At 37.9% G+C, this 17,206-nt stretch overlaps 1 protein-coding gene across 1 annotated transcript in view; it reads left to right on the top strand.

Annotated features, from left to right (window-relative positions):
• PRKCE (protein kinase C epsilon) overlaps positions 1 to 17,206 on the top strand; it is a 320,579-nt gene that overhangs the window by 278,648 nt on the left and 24,725 nt on the right. The window contains exons 12-14 of the mRNA XM_052806142.1: positions 8,749 to 8,887; positions 11,281 to 11,469; positions 16,565 to 16,711. Of these exons, the coding sequence (XP_052662102.1) occupies positions 8,749 to 8,887; positions 11,281 to 11,469; positions 16,565 to 16,711 (475 nt within the window). The remainder of the gene's footprint in view (positions 1 to 8,748; positions 8,888 to 11,280; positions 11,470 to 16,564; positions 16,712 to 17,206) is intronic.

Genomic DNA, 17,206 nt, shown 5'->3' on the forward strand with positions numbered 1-17,206 from the left:
ACGCTTAATTAATGTGTCTACTGATAAATTTGCTTTCTAAGGTTCTGGTAACATTTTTCCAGAATTGAGTTTTCAAAACAATCTGACAAGCTTTTCTAGCTTCACGCCATCCTTTCACTGTCTTTCATCAAGTGGTTTTATCAAATAACAATTTGGTATTGTTTTGTTTAAAAGGATTATAGACATACATAGTAGGCACTTCTAGTTTGTCCTCCACCTAACCTATTGTTACAATACGCGATCTTATTTTTATGTTATTTGAGATATAAAAATAAGAGCACAAAGCATTGAACCTCACAGAGTAGAATACCACAGCTTGAATCAGTCCTTGGCTAAGCCTGGGGACCTCTATTGTCTTCAGTGGGATCACCGAGGTGTCAGTGAGGACAGGGTTTATCACATTACATATTTAGCAATGACTTAACACGTGGGCTTTGTAGCAGAGGCTGAAACAGTAAATATCATTAGTGGTAGTACAGATTTCACCCTGTCATTCCCAGCCTGAATACATAGAGCCAGTTAGGAATTTTTCAGCTAAAGTCTTCAAAATAAAAAGTTAGAAAATGGTATTTTTAATCGAAGTTGAGACAGTGAGTGAGAAAGAAATAAGAAAATCCCTGACAGAACAGCTAGTAGCCTCAACATCGGGGCACTCATGGGGGTGGTGGGCAACCAGGATGACCAGGCAGCTCAGCCTCGGTTCAGAGCCAGTCACTGTTCTGAGCAACAGGCCATTGGCTATTCGCATGCTACTTTCACAAAAAGCTTTAAACAGTCTGTGTTTTCACCCAGCGTGGAACACAAATGGTTTGTAAAATCTTAAGAAACCTTACAAAATGAGAAAGTCATTTGCTATCTAGTTTAGCTGCAAGTTTCTGAGGCAGATTGTTTGTCCTATACAATAGGCCTAATAAGAAGCCAGCTCTGTTCATGACAGTTCCTACTTGGTACAAAAATTGCAGGCCTGCGGGCCGTGGGAAGGCAGAGTTGCCACTGGGATCCAGCACAAAGCTTGTCTAAATCAAGGCTTTGGCAGTAAGCTAAGTCAAGCGGCACAGTTGTAGCACTACATCCCATTCCTGCCTTAGGCTCATGGAAAAAATCATTGCGGTCCCAGGTGTAGGGGTCATGGAAGGATGAGGTTCATAAAGCAGTGTGATGTGAATGTAAAAGGCAACCCTCTCTTGAAAAAGAAATAGAGACCACTCCCCTCTGTGCTTAGCCAATTTTTGAGAATGTTTTACATAATGCATATTTAAACTTGTACATATTTCACTTATGTTCACAAATAAAAGTGTGGAAATAGTAAGAAAGGAAAAGCCACACAAAGGAAGGCTGTTATGTACAATGTATTTATTTGTCTGCCCATTATTTTAAGGAAACTAAGCATAATAAGATAAGCATATCAGGCACTGTAATGTCCTAAGCTGCTACAGACAATGGTAATAAAGTTATGGTCAAAGCCATTAAAAAGCCATATAGAGAATTTATTTTATAGAAAATGTTTTTATGCTACCAGAAAAGTCATTGGTTTCCTTAAGCTTCTGGAAATGAATATTAAACCTTTGTTCAATACATCATTAAGACATCAGTAAACACTTAGGGCTGTGTGATGAACACACGGCCTTCTTTTCCATCTCCGGACCTTGCTGAGCTGAAAGTTTTCTCAATGGTAGACATTGCTGGAGCAGGTGATGTTATACATCATGCAAGCCATACTTTTGCCTTGTAACAACTAGGGTTTACAGAGCCACAGGTAGCAATCGTGTGTTTATCTCCCTCTGATGTCCTTGGTGGGTAGATAGCAAACTGCCTTTTGCTACATCCCTTCTCCCGTCTCTGCCACCCCCTTAGTCCACAACATATTTGTGCAGATGGCAGGGTGATGGATGTTGTGTTATATAAGGAAAGTAGAAGTGTATGTTTTTAAAAGTAAACATGCCTGACAGAGAGCGTCACTATGGTCACGTTAAAAGTCGGCATTTCCCACTAATGTTTACCCTTGGTATCTGAACTATCACTGTTTTCTTCCATGAAAAGTAGCTATAGTATCTCTGACTTTATTTGAAACCAAATCTGTGCTCTTAATTAATCTGCTGCTAGCCATTATACATACTGATACACATCAGTATAAGGTGGGTTCACTTTATTCCAAACTTGGCACTGCTGAAAAGTAGCAGTTTTCAAATCTGCACAGCAGATTTTTCTGTATATTGCTGAGTACGGGTCTGCTATAGTTTTTGTGATAGATAATATCTTTATTCTTCGATAATATCAAGTAATGTAACAGTGACAAAGAAAATGTGTATCAGAAATCCAGTAATTATTTAATGGGTCAATATAAAAGCAAAGCAGAGAAATTCCAAGACTTTCAGATAAACACAGGCAAAACTTCCTGAGATCTCCTACAATAACAAAAGCAGCAGAACCATCTTTTTCTCACCCAGGTTTCTCCCTACTCCCTCCCTGCTAGCAAAAACTGCCCTACCGTCATGAATCCATTCATAAGCATGAGCAGTCCGGTGTGTTTCCTATTTCTTATTCCGTCGATAAGGGAGGTCACATCAACTGGTAGAACCTGACATCCAATGAAGCTGTTATTACTGCATGTTTATGCTCACTAACATCAGAAACTATCGGCTCCTTCTTTCCCATACAGTTTTTCAAATGGGTAAAAATTATATTAATAGTTTGCATTTGCTTAGATATTACAGTTTGGATTTTCCCATTTACCTTTGATCTGTTGGGGGCAGGGAAGGGGGGAAGCCTTGCTGATGTGTTGTGACTAAAACACTGAAAGCGACAAAAGAATCCACTAGTGAAGTACAGTCCTAATATATCTGTGCCATAGTTTATATATGGAAATGGAGATTAAGTTGGTGAGAGCTAATCACTAAAGAAGCTAACATCAGAACATTAAAATTGTTGACGTTTCTTTTTGTTTTCTGACCAGTTCCATATATGTCTCCATCTTGCTTAGATTGTAACCTAGTACATTAATTGTCAATATTTTGAGGATACCAACGTGTTTGAAGGAGTGAGGCAAAGATTTTGGTGAATTTATCAGTCTTCCAGAAAATACTGTTTCAGACAGTGTGGTACAAATGACCCAAGTTCTGTGACATTTACTGCTTGTGATTGAAATTTATGTTGAAAATGCAACATTAACTAAAATTATAGCAAAGAATAAATTTGTACTGGGTACAGGAGTGACCTGTTGTTGCAGGTGAACGTCTTTGTCTCAAAAGCAGTTTGGGTACCACTGAATAAGTTAAAAAGTAATTCTAGGAATGTAGAAGTCTCACCTTAATTAAATAGAAAAAAAATTTCATCTTACTCGTTGAAATTGCTAATTGATATAATGAGCATATTGCCTTCAGTTATGAATTTCAATAACTGCAGTAACTAGAGATTGATTCTGATGGTTTTCTGTGTTGTTGGGGGAAGTTTCCCTTTTACCTTCTGTGGTTTCTTCTGTGAACAGCTTGTCTATTTAAAGCCTGCAGAGAGGATGTGATTTTCCCATGCAGGGGAGCAATGGCAGTGATTTCAAATACACTATTGAAAGGTTCATTGCAGTTGAAAGTCACCAAAAAAAGTGGTTGTTCGGTAGCTACGTACTTTAGCCTTGTGTTGCTTTCGGATCTTTCCTCTTTGATGTTCTATAGATGTTTAGTAATGTACAGTCCTTCATTGAACTTTCACCCTATAAAGAAATATTCTTGCTTCCAATGTTATTTGTCGATAATAATTATTATGCTTCATTCTGACTTACACTGGGAAATGTATATGCTTTCTCGTTTTGTTGCTCATTCAACAGTTAGAGTAGAAGCAGATGCTGTGGAGATATTTCATTGTAAAGTGATTGCTTAAACCAGCTTGTGATCATGTTTCTCAGCTACTTGATCTTGTTCTTCAAATACACATTTATTTAGTCACTAATGTTTACTATGTTCAAAGGCTACTGTTAGTAATGTTTGGCAGACTTTCTGATTTTACTGGTCAAAACCCATCTGGACTGTTTAATTGTCTTACTTTCAACAAGAAAATTATCTGTTATCTAAATGACACGTGTGACACATAGGGCCACACACACAAGGCAGTTATCTCGCTGGCTACTCTTGGGAGTCAGTCTTTAAGAACCCAGTCCTGTGAAGTGCTCGTCCACTGTGCATCTGAAGGAAGCCAGGGCAGTCAGTGTCTCATGGCACTGGCGTGTGGAGGAAGGAATGAGTGTTATGGAAGTTTTCTTGCAAGTTACCTGCAGTCTGCCCGCTCTTCTGTTCTGACTTGCACCAACATACTGTTTTAATCCTGATTCTTTCTTGAGGTCCTGCCAATCTTTACAGCTTCTGAGGTGATTGCGATGCTGGCAGGTATCCAGAAATACAAACCAAAGCTTAAATTTCTGTTTAAAGCTTTCAGAGAAATAAAAAAAAATATTAAAAAAAAAACCAACCCAAAAGCAACATTTTATGCGATTGACTGCTCAACTCAACTGAATGACTGTACAAAGTATCTTGGCAAACAAACAAAGGAGAGAAATAGCTTAATGTAGCATTACTGCATTCAAGCAATCTCGGCATTTTCCTGGCTTAACTGGTTAGGTTGTTTGCAGTTGCGTGTAATTACTCAGGTTGTAGGAACTCATTTTGTCAGACACAGATGACTTTCTTAGTTCCTACAAAGAGAATGCAAAATGAGAAAAAGAAGAATTTAATAGACCTTTGTCACTGAGCTATCTGACACTGTATTATTTGGTATGCTCTGATTTAGAGGTAGACAACTGGTGCTAATACCAGGAACTAAATAAAAGACAGAATGGATCAGAATGGATCATTCTATATAGACAATTAATTTACACTCTGGCGATTGATAGCTGTTTACTTCACTTTTTGAGATGTAGGAGAGCTGGCTGTTTCCTACAACAGTTCTAGGGAGATATAGATCTTAAACTAAAACTTAAAGTTTTTTTTCAGTGAGACTGCTGTTTCCTCATCTCTCTCTGTTTTGTTTTATTTTTTTTTCCTGTGAGGTGTTAAATAGCACGTTACCTATTCTCTTACATTTATTTAGTTAACTAAGATTTCTTTTTCCAAAGTTGCACAATTAGGGGGGTTTGGTGATGTTTTTTTGTTTGGGGGTTTTTTTGTTGTTTTATTTTTTTAATCGGCAACTGTAAATTGACAGAATGGTTTTGAATGGTTTTCAGTGCAAGAACTTTTATGGACTATGATAATCTTGTGGGCTAGCTATGACTTTGGCACTTTGGCAGACTCCCAGCTTACCTTTTAACCTCCCACCTGTACTTTAATGGGAGTCATGCTGCTGTTGTTTTAGCCTCTTCCAAATTTCTTTCGAAACTTTGGTGTGCTTTGTGATAATAAAAATCTACTGGTATTAAATTCCATTATTGCGTGAGTAATTAAGCTGATGTCCTCAGTGCCTCCAATAGAGTTTTGAAGAGGCTTATAGGCTTCACTGCTTTGTTTTGCCTTGATGAAGGGGTCCCAGATGTTCTTCTTGTGTCAAGTAGGATTATAGTTTGGTAAATGGTAAGAAAGTTAAATTGACTTGTGCTTTTACAGGTAGGCTTGAAATTTTACTGTCCGTCTTTACAGGTAGTCAGAATTTAATACTTAGACTCCTCGTGGTTTTCTCTTTGCTCAGTTTATTCATTCTCTTTTTCCACTGTCAAGTTAAATTTTTATTGCTAATTTCTGTGTTTAATACATATCTTTAAGGAAATAAAGACAATGGTGAGTATCCTGTCCTTCTCCATTACGTTGTGGCTTGCTGTTAGTGCTTTATTACTGTTGAGTTACTATTCTCTTAGCTTGGGAGCTTCTTGGGTTACTGACTATATATCCATTCAACTCCATGGCTAGCATATGAATGGCATTAAATGGAACTTAAACAATTTTAGGTCCTAACAGCTCCAGTGTGTCACCTGCCTGCACTGGGAAGTCCTACTTCTGGGATCAGAGTTAAGATAACATTTAAGAGTCTTCTGATGATCACTTACCACTCCAAATTAACGTGGATCCAGTTTTCTGAGCAGCTTCTTGAATTTCGTCAGTTACTATCATAATTAGTCTGTTGTGATGGTGGCTGGAAGTGGTTCCAAGATTACATCAGATGTAATTATACTTTGATTTCTTTATCTGACCATCTTGACTTTTTGAAATATAGCTTGTATTCTTCCTTAGCTTAGGAACATCCAAGATAACACTGCATTTGGAAGGTTAAAAGCTACAGCTACAAGCTTATTTTCTTCTCCCATCTGCAAGAACCTTATCCTGTTGTTATACTTGATCATGCTCTACTTGATGATGTTATAGTCTTGTCTTAATGCAGGTCTTTTGATTGTAACACTTGTAATTCACTGGAAGAGCAATTTTAGGAAGGCATGTGATTTTTGGAGCAGGGAGCTTTATTTTGTTTATTTGACTTCTTTGGGGGGCACAGAGCTGTTCATATCTATTTGTCCTTGCATTATGTTGGACAATTCTTGCAAATCACTTTCCAGGGATAGGAAGAGGTGGTTATTTGAGGGGTTAAATAGTTAGATGTAGGGGATTATGTTGTAGCCAGCTGGATCTTGGGTTGTTTAGGAACTCATAAAAAGGATGACCTTAAGGAATGATGAAATATGTAGTCTGCTCCAAGGGGCCTTACGTGGGTGACCAGCTCAGGACCTTCAAGAGCAGCCTGACCGATCTGGAGATAGCAAAGCCTGGTGTAGAACATATTGGTTGCAACGAACATTTCTACAGCCAGTATATACTTCAGCTACATAAACTGTATCTGTTAAAGGTAGTTTGTGTGGGAGACAGTGGATTTACTGTTAGTGAGGTAAATGTGACTTTGTTTTGCCATGTCAGACTTCTTGTGCATGCACAAACCACTTTGTAACATGTACACAGCTCAACCGATCTCTACATGCACAGCAAGTCATCCAGGCCTGCCAAGAAGTGTCAGGCTTACTGCACAGATGTACAGTGATTATGCAGACCTTGAGTAATAAGTCCACTGTGTCTCAGAAATATCTGATTTTTATGCTGTCCTGTGCACATGCTTGAGAAATATATGTTAGATACAGGTGGGCCGGCATGTTCAAAAATTTTGAACAAGTGTCAAAAAAAAGCAAAGAAAAAAATAATAAAATACACCTACTGAAATTGGACTGATAGGGAGAAAAGAACATTTCTGGGGAAATCCCAGCATACTGTAGCCTTGGACATGTCCACAAAAACTCTTGACATGGTGCAGCCCTGGAAGGGTTGTTTAATCATTTAATGTGTGTAAATGCTTCTACCCTGTTACAGTGGCTGTGGTTCTAAAGTCTGGGGACTGACAGGGAGACATTTCTCTGAAAGAAATCCTCAGAGTAAGGTGAAGACTTCTCGGCCCTCACTCAGGTAGAATTTGTTGGCATAAAGGATTTATGCAAAAAAACCTGTATCTTTTCATAGGCTTTTGGGGTGAAATTTGTTTACAGAGGCTGGCATGGGACTTTATTCCTCTATCTGATTTAGAACTTGCCTACACACAGTTTTTTCTCATCAGTTCCACCTATGGAAATTTCTCTAATTCTTCTAGGAAAAAAGTTATAATCAGAAAGTGTCCACAAAGTCACCTAAGAACATGTTTCACTTTTGATTCTCACCTCTGTATGCATTCGTACATAGAACACCCTCATTTATTACTGTGTATTTTTAATACATGGCAGAGGTACATAAAGCCTAGACAGAAGTATAAAATTAATATGGTCCATGCAATGTAAGTGGGATTTTTTGCCTTTGTTTTATGTTCATTTTATTATTTATACATGATAAAATGTTTTTAATTGGGGGGGGGGGTTCCGTGCAAGTGAGGGTTCTTTTATGCACTGACTTTCCAGATCCTTTTGTAGTTTAGTCTAAGGCAAGTGACAGGTAAGTTAAATGGTACCTAGCATCCATTGTGTTGGAACATGCAATAACCATCAATGGTATATTTTGAAAATGTGCAGAGGGCAAGACAGGAAAGGTGGATATCCCTTTCTCAACCTGTTTTTGACCTCACCCAATTTAATAACCAAAGAATTGTGTGGTTTTGACACAAAGACATTTGTACGAGTGATCAGAGACAGCTGCTAAGATGTGTTGTTTAACAATGACTGCAAAATATTCATGTGAGATTATTTTTGAGCAGGTTTAAACTGCAGGAAATAATGCTCCCAAAGATGAAAGCATTGGTTTTCATCCCTCTCATTGCAATCTGAACTTTGAATTGCTAGTATACATTAAGAATCCAATTCAAAATAATCCAAATTTGAAAGTACCTGTGAATTCAACCTATATGATAGAGTATGGGTAAATTGGTACTCCTTACTTTGTGCTAATGCAAAAATGGAGAATGGCTTCATTAGACATTGTTGACCTATTTCACATAGGCAGAATGTTAGATTTGTAGGAAACGAGACTGAGATCTTTTCCAAACATTTCTGAATGTGCTGTGCTTTCTTGCTGCTATGGAGAGAGTAAAGGCGTGATCTTGCAAAGTGTTTGTTATTGCCTGCTTCCTTGTTGCCTTTAACCAGGTCTATTTAGTGACTGCTACCAACTTCTTATGCACACACGTGAAGAACAGTTCCTCAGTGGTGTTTGTGAAACCATCTGTTTGTCATATTCTATAGTTTATGATGAAATTCAAAAGCACATTAGAATTTGAGAGTTGATTTAATTTTGGGCCTGTTTGTTTCAGGGACCTGAAACTGGACAATATTCTCCTGGATGCAGAAGGCCACTGTAAACTAGCTGATTTTGGGATGTGCAAGGAAGGGATTCTGAATGGAGTGACCACCACAACCTTTTGTGGCACACCTGACTATATAGCTCCGGAGGTATTTTTTTGCACTGCACTAAGAATACAGATATTATCATTCATCAGACTGTAATGTGTAATCTTAGACACTTTTTACATGTAGATGAAAACAGTAAAAGATACAGACTAGACTCTGCTGCCGTTTCTCCTGGGTAATCTTGCAGAAATTGGTTACTGTATTGCTCACAAGCACTATTCCATGTTGATAGGAGTGACAAAGTGTGTTTTTTCTATTATTTGTTCCCTGAACTTAAGGATATTCTTCTCCATACACTCACTTCTGATTCAGCATCATTGTGAAGACACTTACTAGCCTTTAAGGTGCTAGATGCAACTGAGTACTGCCAGCACTGGTCTTTAGTACTTATAAAAATGTTAATTTTTCATGAGACTTAGAAGGGCATGTTCATATGAAAGAGACCATATGTTTGGTGTCATTTTGCGTAGGGTCTTTGTGGGAGTATTTTTCCTTTCTTTAAAGTATCTGTGAGTGAAAGGTATTATGTTTGTGTTACTGCTCATCATGTGGATGAACAGAAAGTACAGACTTGCACAGAAAAGTAGGAACTTTTCATATAGATGCTGCATATCAGTTGGCAACATCCAAAAGTCATTTCAAGGCATTCATTGGATAAAAGAAATGGCTGAGAATCGTGCTGGTTTTACATATCCTAAATTTTAATCTTATGAGATGTATTTCCAAGTGCCTAAAATGAATCAATATTGCACAGTAAGTCTGCTAGGCAGACTTCATCTGCTCAGTTTAGTTAGTAACCTGTGCATCTTTCTGCTGAAGATTCAGTGTGCTGCTTTAACGTAAAAGTTTCATTGGTTTGTCTTTCATCAACCATAAATTTGCAGCAGGGAAAAATGTTAGTTTATTATTTGTTAGAGACAATAAATTAGAAATCCATATTGTTAGTGTTCATGGCTGTCAGGCTAGCACAACTGGTAAGGTGCAAATCATCTTATAACTACCCTAACAGAAATGTGTGTTTTATGGAGTTTGAAAAGTATTCTGGTGTTAAAAGAAAATAAATACCAGTGTGGTGGTTTTGGTTTTGTATGAATTCTTTTCTGATTCAGTATACTAATTGAGTCCTTTGGCAAATTCTTTGAAAATTATTACTGAAAACAAAGCAGTAATAAGATCCCAGGAACTTCTACATGAAATCCTGGTCTCGCTGAAGTCAGTAGCTCAGGCTTCCATTTTGTCATCTTAATTGCAGAAGTTTATGTCCTGCTTCTATTTCTCTTACATCATGGTAGTATGTTTCAATTTGCTTTTCTTTAGCAATATCTGAGTTCCAAAGAGTGCCCATAACGCTTGAAAAGTACACTTTTGAAGTGTATCATTTTCAGTTATTAATGTCTATAAAAAGTAATATCCATTCAACTAAGAATCCAGTTGGGGTCCAGACCTCTGTATTCAAATGTTAAACTCATTTGTGTTTTTATATTAAGACTGAATTTGGTTTTATATTGATCGTGATTCCCAAACACAGCACTAAGCTCACGCAGTTCACCACAAGCCTTCTGATGGTAACACTAGTGTTGTTTAAGGAGGTGGCAGAGTTGTTGGCATTCCAACTCATTTTAAGGCAGTCAGCTTCACCTTAAACAGTCACCCACTCTACTTTCCCCAGTCGCCTGTCGTGCTGAAACATTGCAGCCAAACTACAGACTTCTCTTCAGTGAAGAGGAGCCAAGAATTAAGCTTGTTCCTTGTACAACACTAGTTCTGTAACACCAAGTAGTACAATAAAACTCCATCATGCTAACCTACTACTCCCCACTAAAGGTATTTGCTACAAGGTTGAACTTGTGCCATGTGAAAAGTTGTAGCCAGTTTTTCTGAAAGCAAGGGCAATTAAAGTGGGTCCTACAGCCATGTATATCGTACAGCATTTTAATGCTGTAAAAAGAACTTGAACAAAAATGCTTTTGGCTTCCTTCAGCCCTACCTAAAGGACTAGAATAAATCTCTCAGATGATCTCTGTGCAGCATTACAAGCTGCTTCAGTTTGTTTTTATTCAAGATAGAGACAAGGAAATGTTTCACATTTTCCACCAATCTGTTTTGTATATGTGATCTTTTTTTCCCCTATAGCGTGACCTGCTTTAAACAGTTTGGAAGGATATACAGCTCTTTTGCTCACGAGCATACTCTTTTACTCAGGGGACTGATAAACTCAGTCAGTACTTCTGAGAACAACTACGCATTGACGCTTAGCTGTGTTAGTGCAAATTGCATGGGTAAGAAACCATGCCTGCTGTTACCGAAATCAGTGTGGGATTTAGTCCTGCTTAGGCACTGGGGAAAGAAGGGGTGTATCATGTTGAAACAGCAAATGTGCAGCCGAGAGTGTTGTCTAACTTGTCTATTCATTCCAGTCTCCTTTTCCACACTAGATCCTCCAGGAGTTAGAATATGGCCCGTCAGTAGACTGGTGGGCTCTGGGTGTTCTCATGTATGAAATGATGGCTGGGCAACCCCCCTTTGAAGCTGACAATGAAGATGATCTCTTTGAATCCATCCTTCACGATGATGTCTTGTATCCAGTCTGGCTCAGTAAAGAAGCCGTCAGCATTTTAAAAGCAGTGAGTCTTCCATTACTTGCTTTGCTCCTCCTCTTCGTGTTTTTTTGGGGGGCTGCGTTTCTTTTATTTCCCTTGATTAAAACTGAATTTGCCAAAAGTTGTTGAGAGCAGTCACCACTGGGAGTTCAAGCACAGTTCAGAGTGCCACTGTTAGGATAATGGGGCCTGGGATAAATTACACTGCTTGTGGGAAAGGAACAGAATGTTTGTATTCCATGCAGTTGTACGCTGTCTAAATCTGTGTAGCACAGATTCATGTTTCAGGGAAAACCCAATCAACTAGAACTGTGCTATCACTTTGACACTTTATATGCCGCATGTTCACTGGAGTGGGGGAAGCACTACGTAATTAAAGAAACAGTGTTTTTATTTAACTCACTTATAAAATTTCCTGTCCCTCTGCCTTTCTTCCCCTATCACCAAGATGGGTTGAAATAGAACATGAAAGCTGCATGTTCTATTTTGTAGTTCTCACAACACTCTGATAAGCAGTCTTACTCTAGTGTAATTGTTTCTGCCCTGGTTGGTGTTTTTCAATATGGGTAGTGACTTGACAGAAAAGTGTGTCACCAAATGCCACTATTTTTTTAATCAGTCAAAATGTGCCAGTGGGCCACTTCAGTTTTTAGACTACCTTTCTAAAGTCAGGTTTACTTAACGTAAAGTCAGGTTACTTACTTAACGTGACACTGACATAAATTCTTTCTTCTGTTCTAGTATCATACTAAAATAAAAAGCAAAACAAAAAGAAGCAGTATGCCAATCCCCATAGTTTGAAAACCTGAGGAGGATTTCTGGCTTAAAAAAATGACTGGTTTTTTATTCCAGTTTTCCACCTTCTTGAAAGTGGAAAATTTCTACCTTTCCACTTCTATTTTTCTTTCAGCATCTGGAATAAGGGAGACTTTCAATTAAGAGGGCAGCTGGTAGTGTAAAGACCTGCAAAGATCTTCATACAGGGTTACATTTTGTAATTATATATAAAACTTGAACAAATTCTGATTTTAACACCAGTGGACAGGTAACACATTCTGCAGAAATGCTCATCTTGATCTTTTACTAAAAATATCCTCAGGCTCATTCTAGCTGAGAGAGAGATGCTCTAGCAGATGATTCAAAGCAGAAGTCAAAGTTAACCTCTCTGAATTGTTTGCTGGAGTATCTCTTTTGCTCCATTCACTGTAGTGAGAACATGGAGGATTTATTAAAGCTGACCTTTATACATATTCTCCCTTCTCCCCCCAGATAGCTCTCTGATGACTTTTTTTAGCTGACATGATACTTTCATGCATCCGTGTTTGTTTCCAGACCCTTCAATTACTTTCAGTTCAGCAATTAAAATGTATGGACTTAAGCTGCAGAATTCAGGCTGATATCCAGGGTTCAGGGGTTATTTTGGTGTATTGTAGAGAAAGGGTTGTTGTCAATGTTCATATCTGCATCTGAATTTCACTGAAGTCCATGAGACTTTCTGTAGTGTTTTGGTTTCACAGTCTGTAAGATCTGTTTCTATGCCATCCACAGGCTCCTTCAGTGAATCTACGTTAACTGACGTTTCTATTATTCTGAATCATGGAAAGATTTGTTGGAGGGGAAAAGTTAACCGATAACTCTTGGTTAAGTGTGTAGTATGAGAGCCATTGTAACTATTAGAAAAAGGTATTTGTTTTATGGAGGAGAGGGAGAAACATATTTGACCGTCAGAGCCTTACGGTGTTAACTCATTGGTGGTGCAAGTAGTGAGATGTCTAACTGTTAATGTTATATGTGTCATTCATTAACCACACACAAATGCAGACACAGAAATGGGCTGCAGGTGTAAGCTGTGTATTTTTGTGAATCTAAGTACAAGGGTGTTAAACCTTCTGATTTCTTTTAAAGCTGACTTCGCTATATATTTTCAAGAGGCTGTTTTCCTGGGTCTACATTTTGATAGTAGGCATAGTGGTTTGTATTATGCTGTAGTTGTAGCTTTTTTTTTTTTGCACATTTTTATGTCTAAAGTTAATCCTTAATTCCATTATAAACCTTAAAAAGAGAGTTGCATCCATTAAATAGATTCGCACTGTAATAATAGATTATTCCTCATTGGGCAAGATGTCTTCACTGGCATAAATTGTTATAATTTAATGGACCTGTGCCAGCTTACACCATAAAAAGAAAATATTTCCTTACATTTAGCAACCTGCTGTCTGTGCAGCTATGGTGTGAAACACTTTTGAAACTTGGGTTCTTCATCTGATCCTTGTCCACATTCTGTTAAATGAAGAACAGGAAAAACAGAGGAAAGAAAGAGGCATCTATGTATTTTACTGCTGAATAGTAGCAAGGGATTAACTTTGGAACACTTCATTTCCTCACATTGTGCTTTGAGGCATAGGTTTTATTCTTTAGAAACTGTATTTTTACACTCCTCCAAGCAGCATGTAAGGAAAGTTTCATAAGAAGATGTTCACTTGTATTAAGTAACAATGTTTTCTTATTTTCTGAAGAAAGTGTTTTGTTGGAAATAACAGGAAAACTGTAAGGAGGATAATTTTATAGCTCAGTATTACAAGGGAGCACGTTGCTTATCCCGTGAAATCCCACAGATCTTATTAGTCCTGTTTCTGTGAATTGACAGGAATTGCTATTTAAAATTCTTTCCTGTGTGGTAAGGAAAACAATTCTTCATTGAAATTAGCTCTGTGCTTCTTTGCAAGCAATGGAGAGAGGTTGCGTCTACAGTGTGTGTTCCCTGCATACCCAGATGACAGAGCTCTCTGGGTGCAGAAGCAGAACTCTGTTTTTAAGCTGTGCCATTTATTTCAAGAAGCAAAATTTTGGGAACCTGATGATCCTTGATTTGGGCCCCAAGTTGCATAGCTATCTCAGCAACCTTTTGTCCTGTTGTCATTTAAGTCAGTAGGAACTCTGATCGTAAAAGGCTCCTCTTTTCATAAAAGGAGGTTCCTGCCTTAATACGGGAAAATAAAAAGGCAACACTTCTGGCTATGGCTGTTAGCTCCATTGGCAACCATCTCTTCAACACAGTACAGTTAACAGCTGTCTCTGCCCTGACAGTTGCATCATTGTTGATGCTGTTGATAAACAAGGAATAAATGTCAGCTTGTGCTTCAGAAAAAGAAGGTGAAAAAAATCAATATTTATTGCAGGGGATGAAATTTATAGAATTAAATGCCCACTTCAGAAGTTTGAGATTATTTCATCATATTTGCATATGATTTTTTTTAATTTGTTTTAAGTATGCATTCTTAAAATTTGTTCTCATCCATTTCCAAGTTTCATGAAGTTTGTGAAGTACAGTACTAAACTGTACTATCTAGTCATATTTTCATGTCCTGGGCTTCTTAAAAATGACATGTTCGGATGTTTTTCCTGCCCCCAGTTTAAAACAAAGATAAAACATGGCAGATACTAGGATCAGATTTTACTTCTTTGATACCTGGATTATGTGGTACAAAAAGCATATCCTGTAGTTTCCGTGTTCTGTTTCTGCAAAATGTGTGGCTGCTGGTTCCTGGCCTGCTTGCTCCAGTCCTGGAGGTGAAATAAAGCAGAGGAATGTAGGAATGTGTTTTGTGGTTTTCCAAGAGACCTCACCAAAGCACAGTAATCCTTTCAAAACATTTGTTTCTCCTGCCCATAGAAAATATGACGTGTAGTTAAGATATGACTTGTCCACTTGCAAAAGAACTTGCAGAGCAGTTGAACACAAGACCAAAGAGAAGGGTCGTCTTTGGAGCAGTGCGTGTGTGTCAGAAACCACAGAGAGAATTGCCTCACTGATCTATGTTATATCTTTAAAATGATAGCAATGGTATTCTCCTGTGAATGGTTGATCTAGCTATCTAAAACCATCTTAAGGGCTTCAGTAGCTACTTATCTAATAACTGGAGTACTAAAGCAAGGGTATGCATTATAGTGATTTTTTTTTTAAGCTTTTTTTCCTACAGATGTATAGTATAATGTGGTACCTAGGTTAAAAAGGCACTGAACAATTACCACATTTTGTTTCATTTGTACACTTTTAATTTAAAAAATGTTATAATAATGGCTGAATATGAAGTTATAGAAAAGCTTGGGATAATTCTATAATACGAGTGTGCATGTGTGTATAAGAACAGCCTTCATTGCTACTTGAATTGCAAGGATTCTGTGTCCACATGCATTAGGAAATAAGTAGAGCAATTGCTAATAAAAGAAGGAAGAAATAACAGAGCAAAATGAGGAAAAATACTATCAGCTGCCATCATTTGATATCAATGTTTTGCACCGGTTTTACAGCTTTTTGCTGAAAGGAATAGTGAGTTTAAAAGTGAGAAGTTTAAAAATTACCACACCAAAGGAGACCAGTTAGTTCCAATTGCTGCCACTAATGGTGTACTAAAGACAAAAGTGAAGGTGGAAGTTATGTCATGGAGTTTCTCAAGGGAAGCTTTCTGCTGGTGCTGATCACTCTATGTATTTCCTGAAACGTATGGACAGAATGCTTATAATTCACATACCTGCAGGTGCTGTTCTTACTCATATTAGAATAAAATCCTAGAAATGAGTAATGATGTTAGGGCTTTTCATGTGTCTGCTTGAATGGAGTGTATGATTATGCAACCTACGTACCCAAAGAAAATAAACAACAGTAATCATAATATGTAGCCCCTATCCCCCAAATTAACAGTTAAGATAAAGCAAATAAGATAAAATAAGAGCTATCCTGACCATCTATTTGGAAGTGTCTCTGGAGGGTTTAATATTTTCTTTCTTTCCTTTAGTATTTTTAGCCAAAGCTGGAACTAGAAATGCTGTTCCTGTAGCACTCCCAGCCAGATGAAATTAGAACATTTCAGCAATCAGTTGAAGGAGCTTCCTGCAGGAAACTTACACTTCGGAGTCTCTGAATCTTCTAGTTTGGCTGGAACCTCTGAAATTTGGAGGGGCATCCTTGTTGCTCTTGCAGAAAAAATAACCTCCTGAAAGGGGACTGTCTCTAAAAACTAGACTTTAAGAAATGGAATGCGTAATTGAACTGCAAATGGTTTCCAGCCATTGCCATTCATGTTTTAACTTTTTCCTCCTCTCCCTCCGCCCGCTGCAGTTCATGACAAAAAACCCCAATAAGCGACTTGGCTGTGTGGCATCACAGAACGGGGAAGATGCAATTAAGCAGCATCCATTTTTCAAGGAAATTGACTGGGTTCTTCTAGAACAAAGGAAAATCAAGCCACCCTTCAAACCTCGGATTGTAAGTAGCAGTTTGCATAACATTCAGAGAAAACTTGGTTTGACAATTCTAGGTTTTTGCTTTTCTGAGACATGAGATTACTTGATGCAACATTTGGGGGCTGAAATACAAACATAAAAACCACACTGAAAATATTGTCTTGTCATTGTTTCTGTGAAGGTAAGTGTCAGGAATAGATTTAATGCATAGGAAGATGTTCATGTTCGGTCACATAAACCCATGAGAGGGTTGGAGGCCTGGTTTGAATTCTTTTCCTGTGTTCCTAAAGATACCTTGATCAGAAGAGATTATTTCAGTTGGGTATATACTGTCTGTAGTTTCTGTGTGAACTCTGCTACAGTCCTGTGTTGCCAATGGCCACTGGATTTTGTGGTGAAAGACAGAGGAAAGGATTTCTGATTAATAATATATTAACTGAAGATACTTGAAAAAACAGCTTCCTGGGTGAAAGAAATACACCATGATTAGGTAAATTGATGTACTTACATCTTCCTA

This window comes from Harpia harpyja, chromosome 13 (genome assembly GCF_026419915.1).
Source record: "Harpia harpyja isolate bHarHar1 chromosome 13, bHarHar1 primary haplotype, whole genome shotgun sequence".
Taxonomy (NCBI): Eukaryota; Metazoa; Chordata; class Aves; order Accipitriformes; family Accipitridae; genus Harpia; species Harpia harpyja.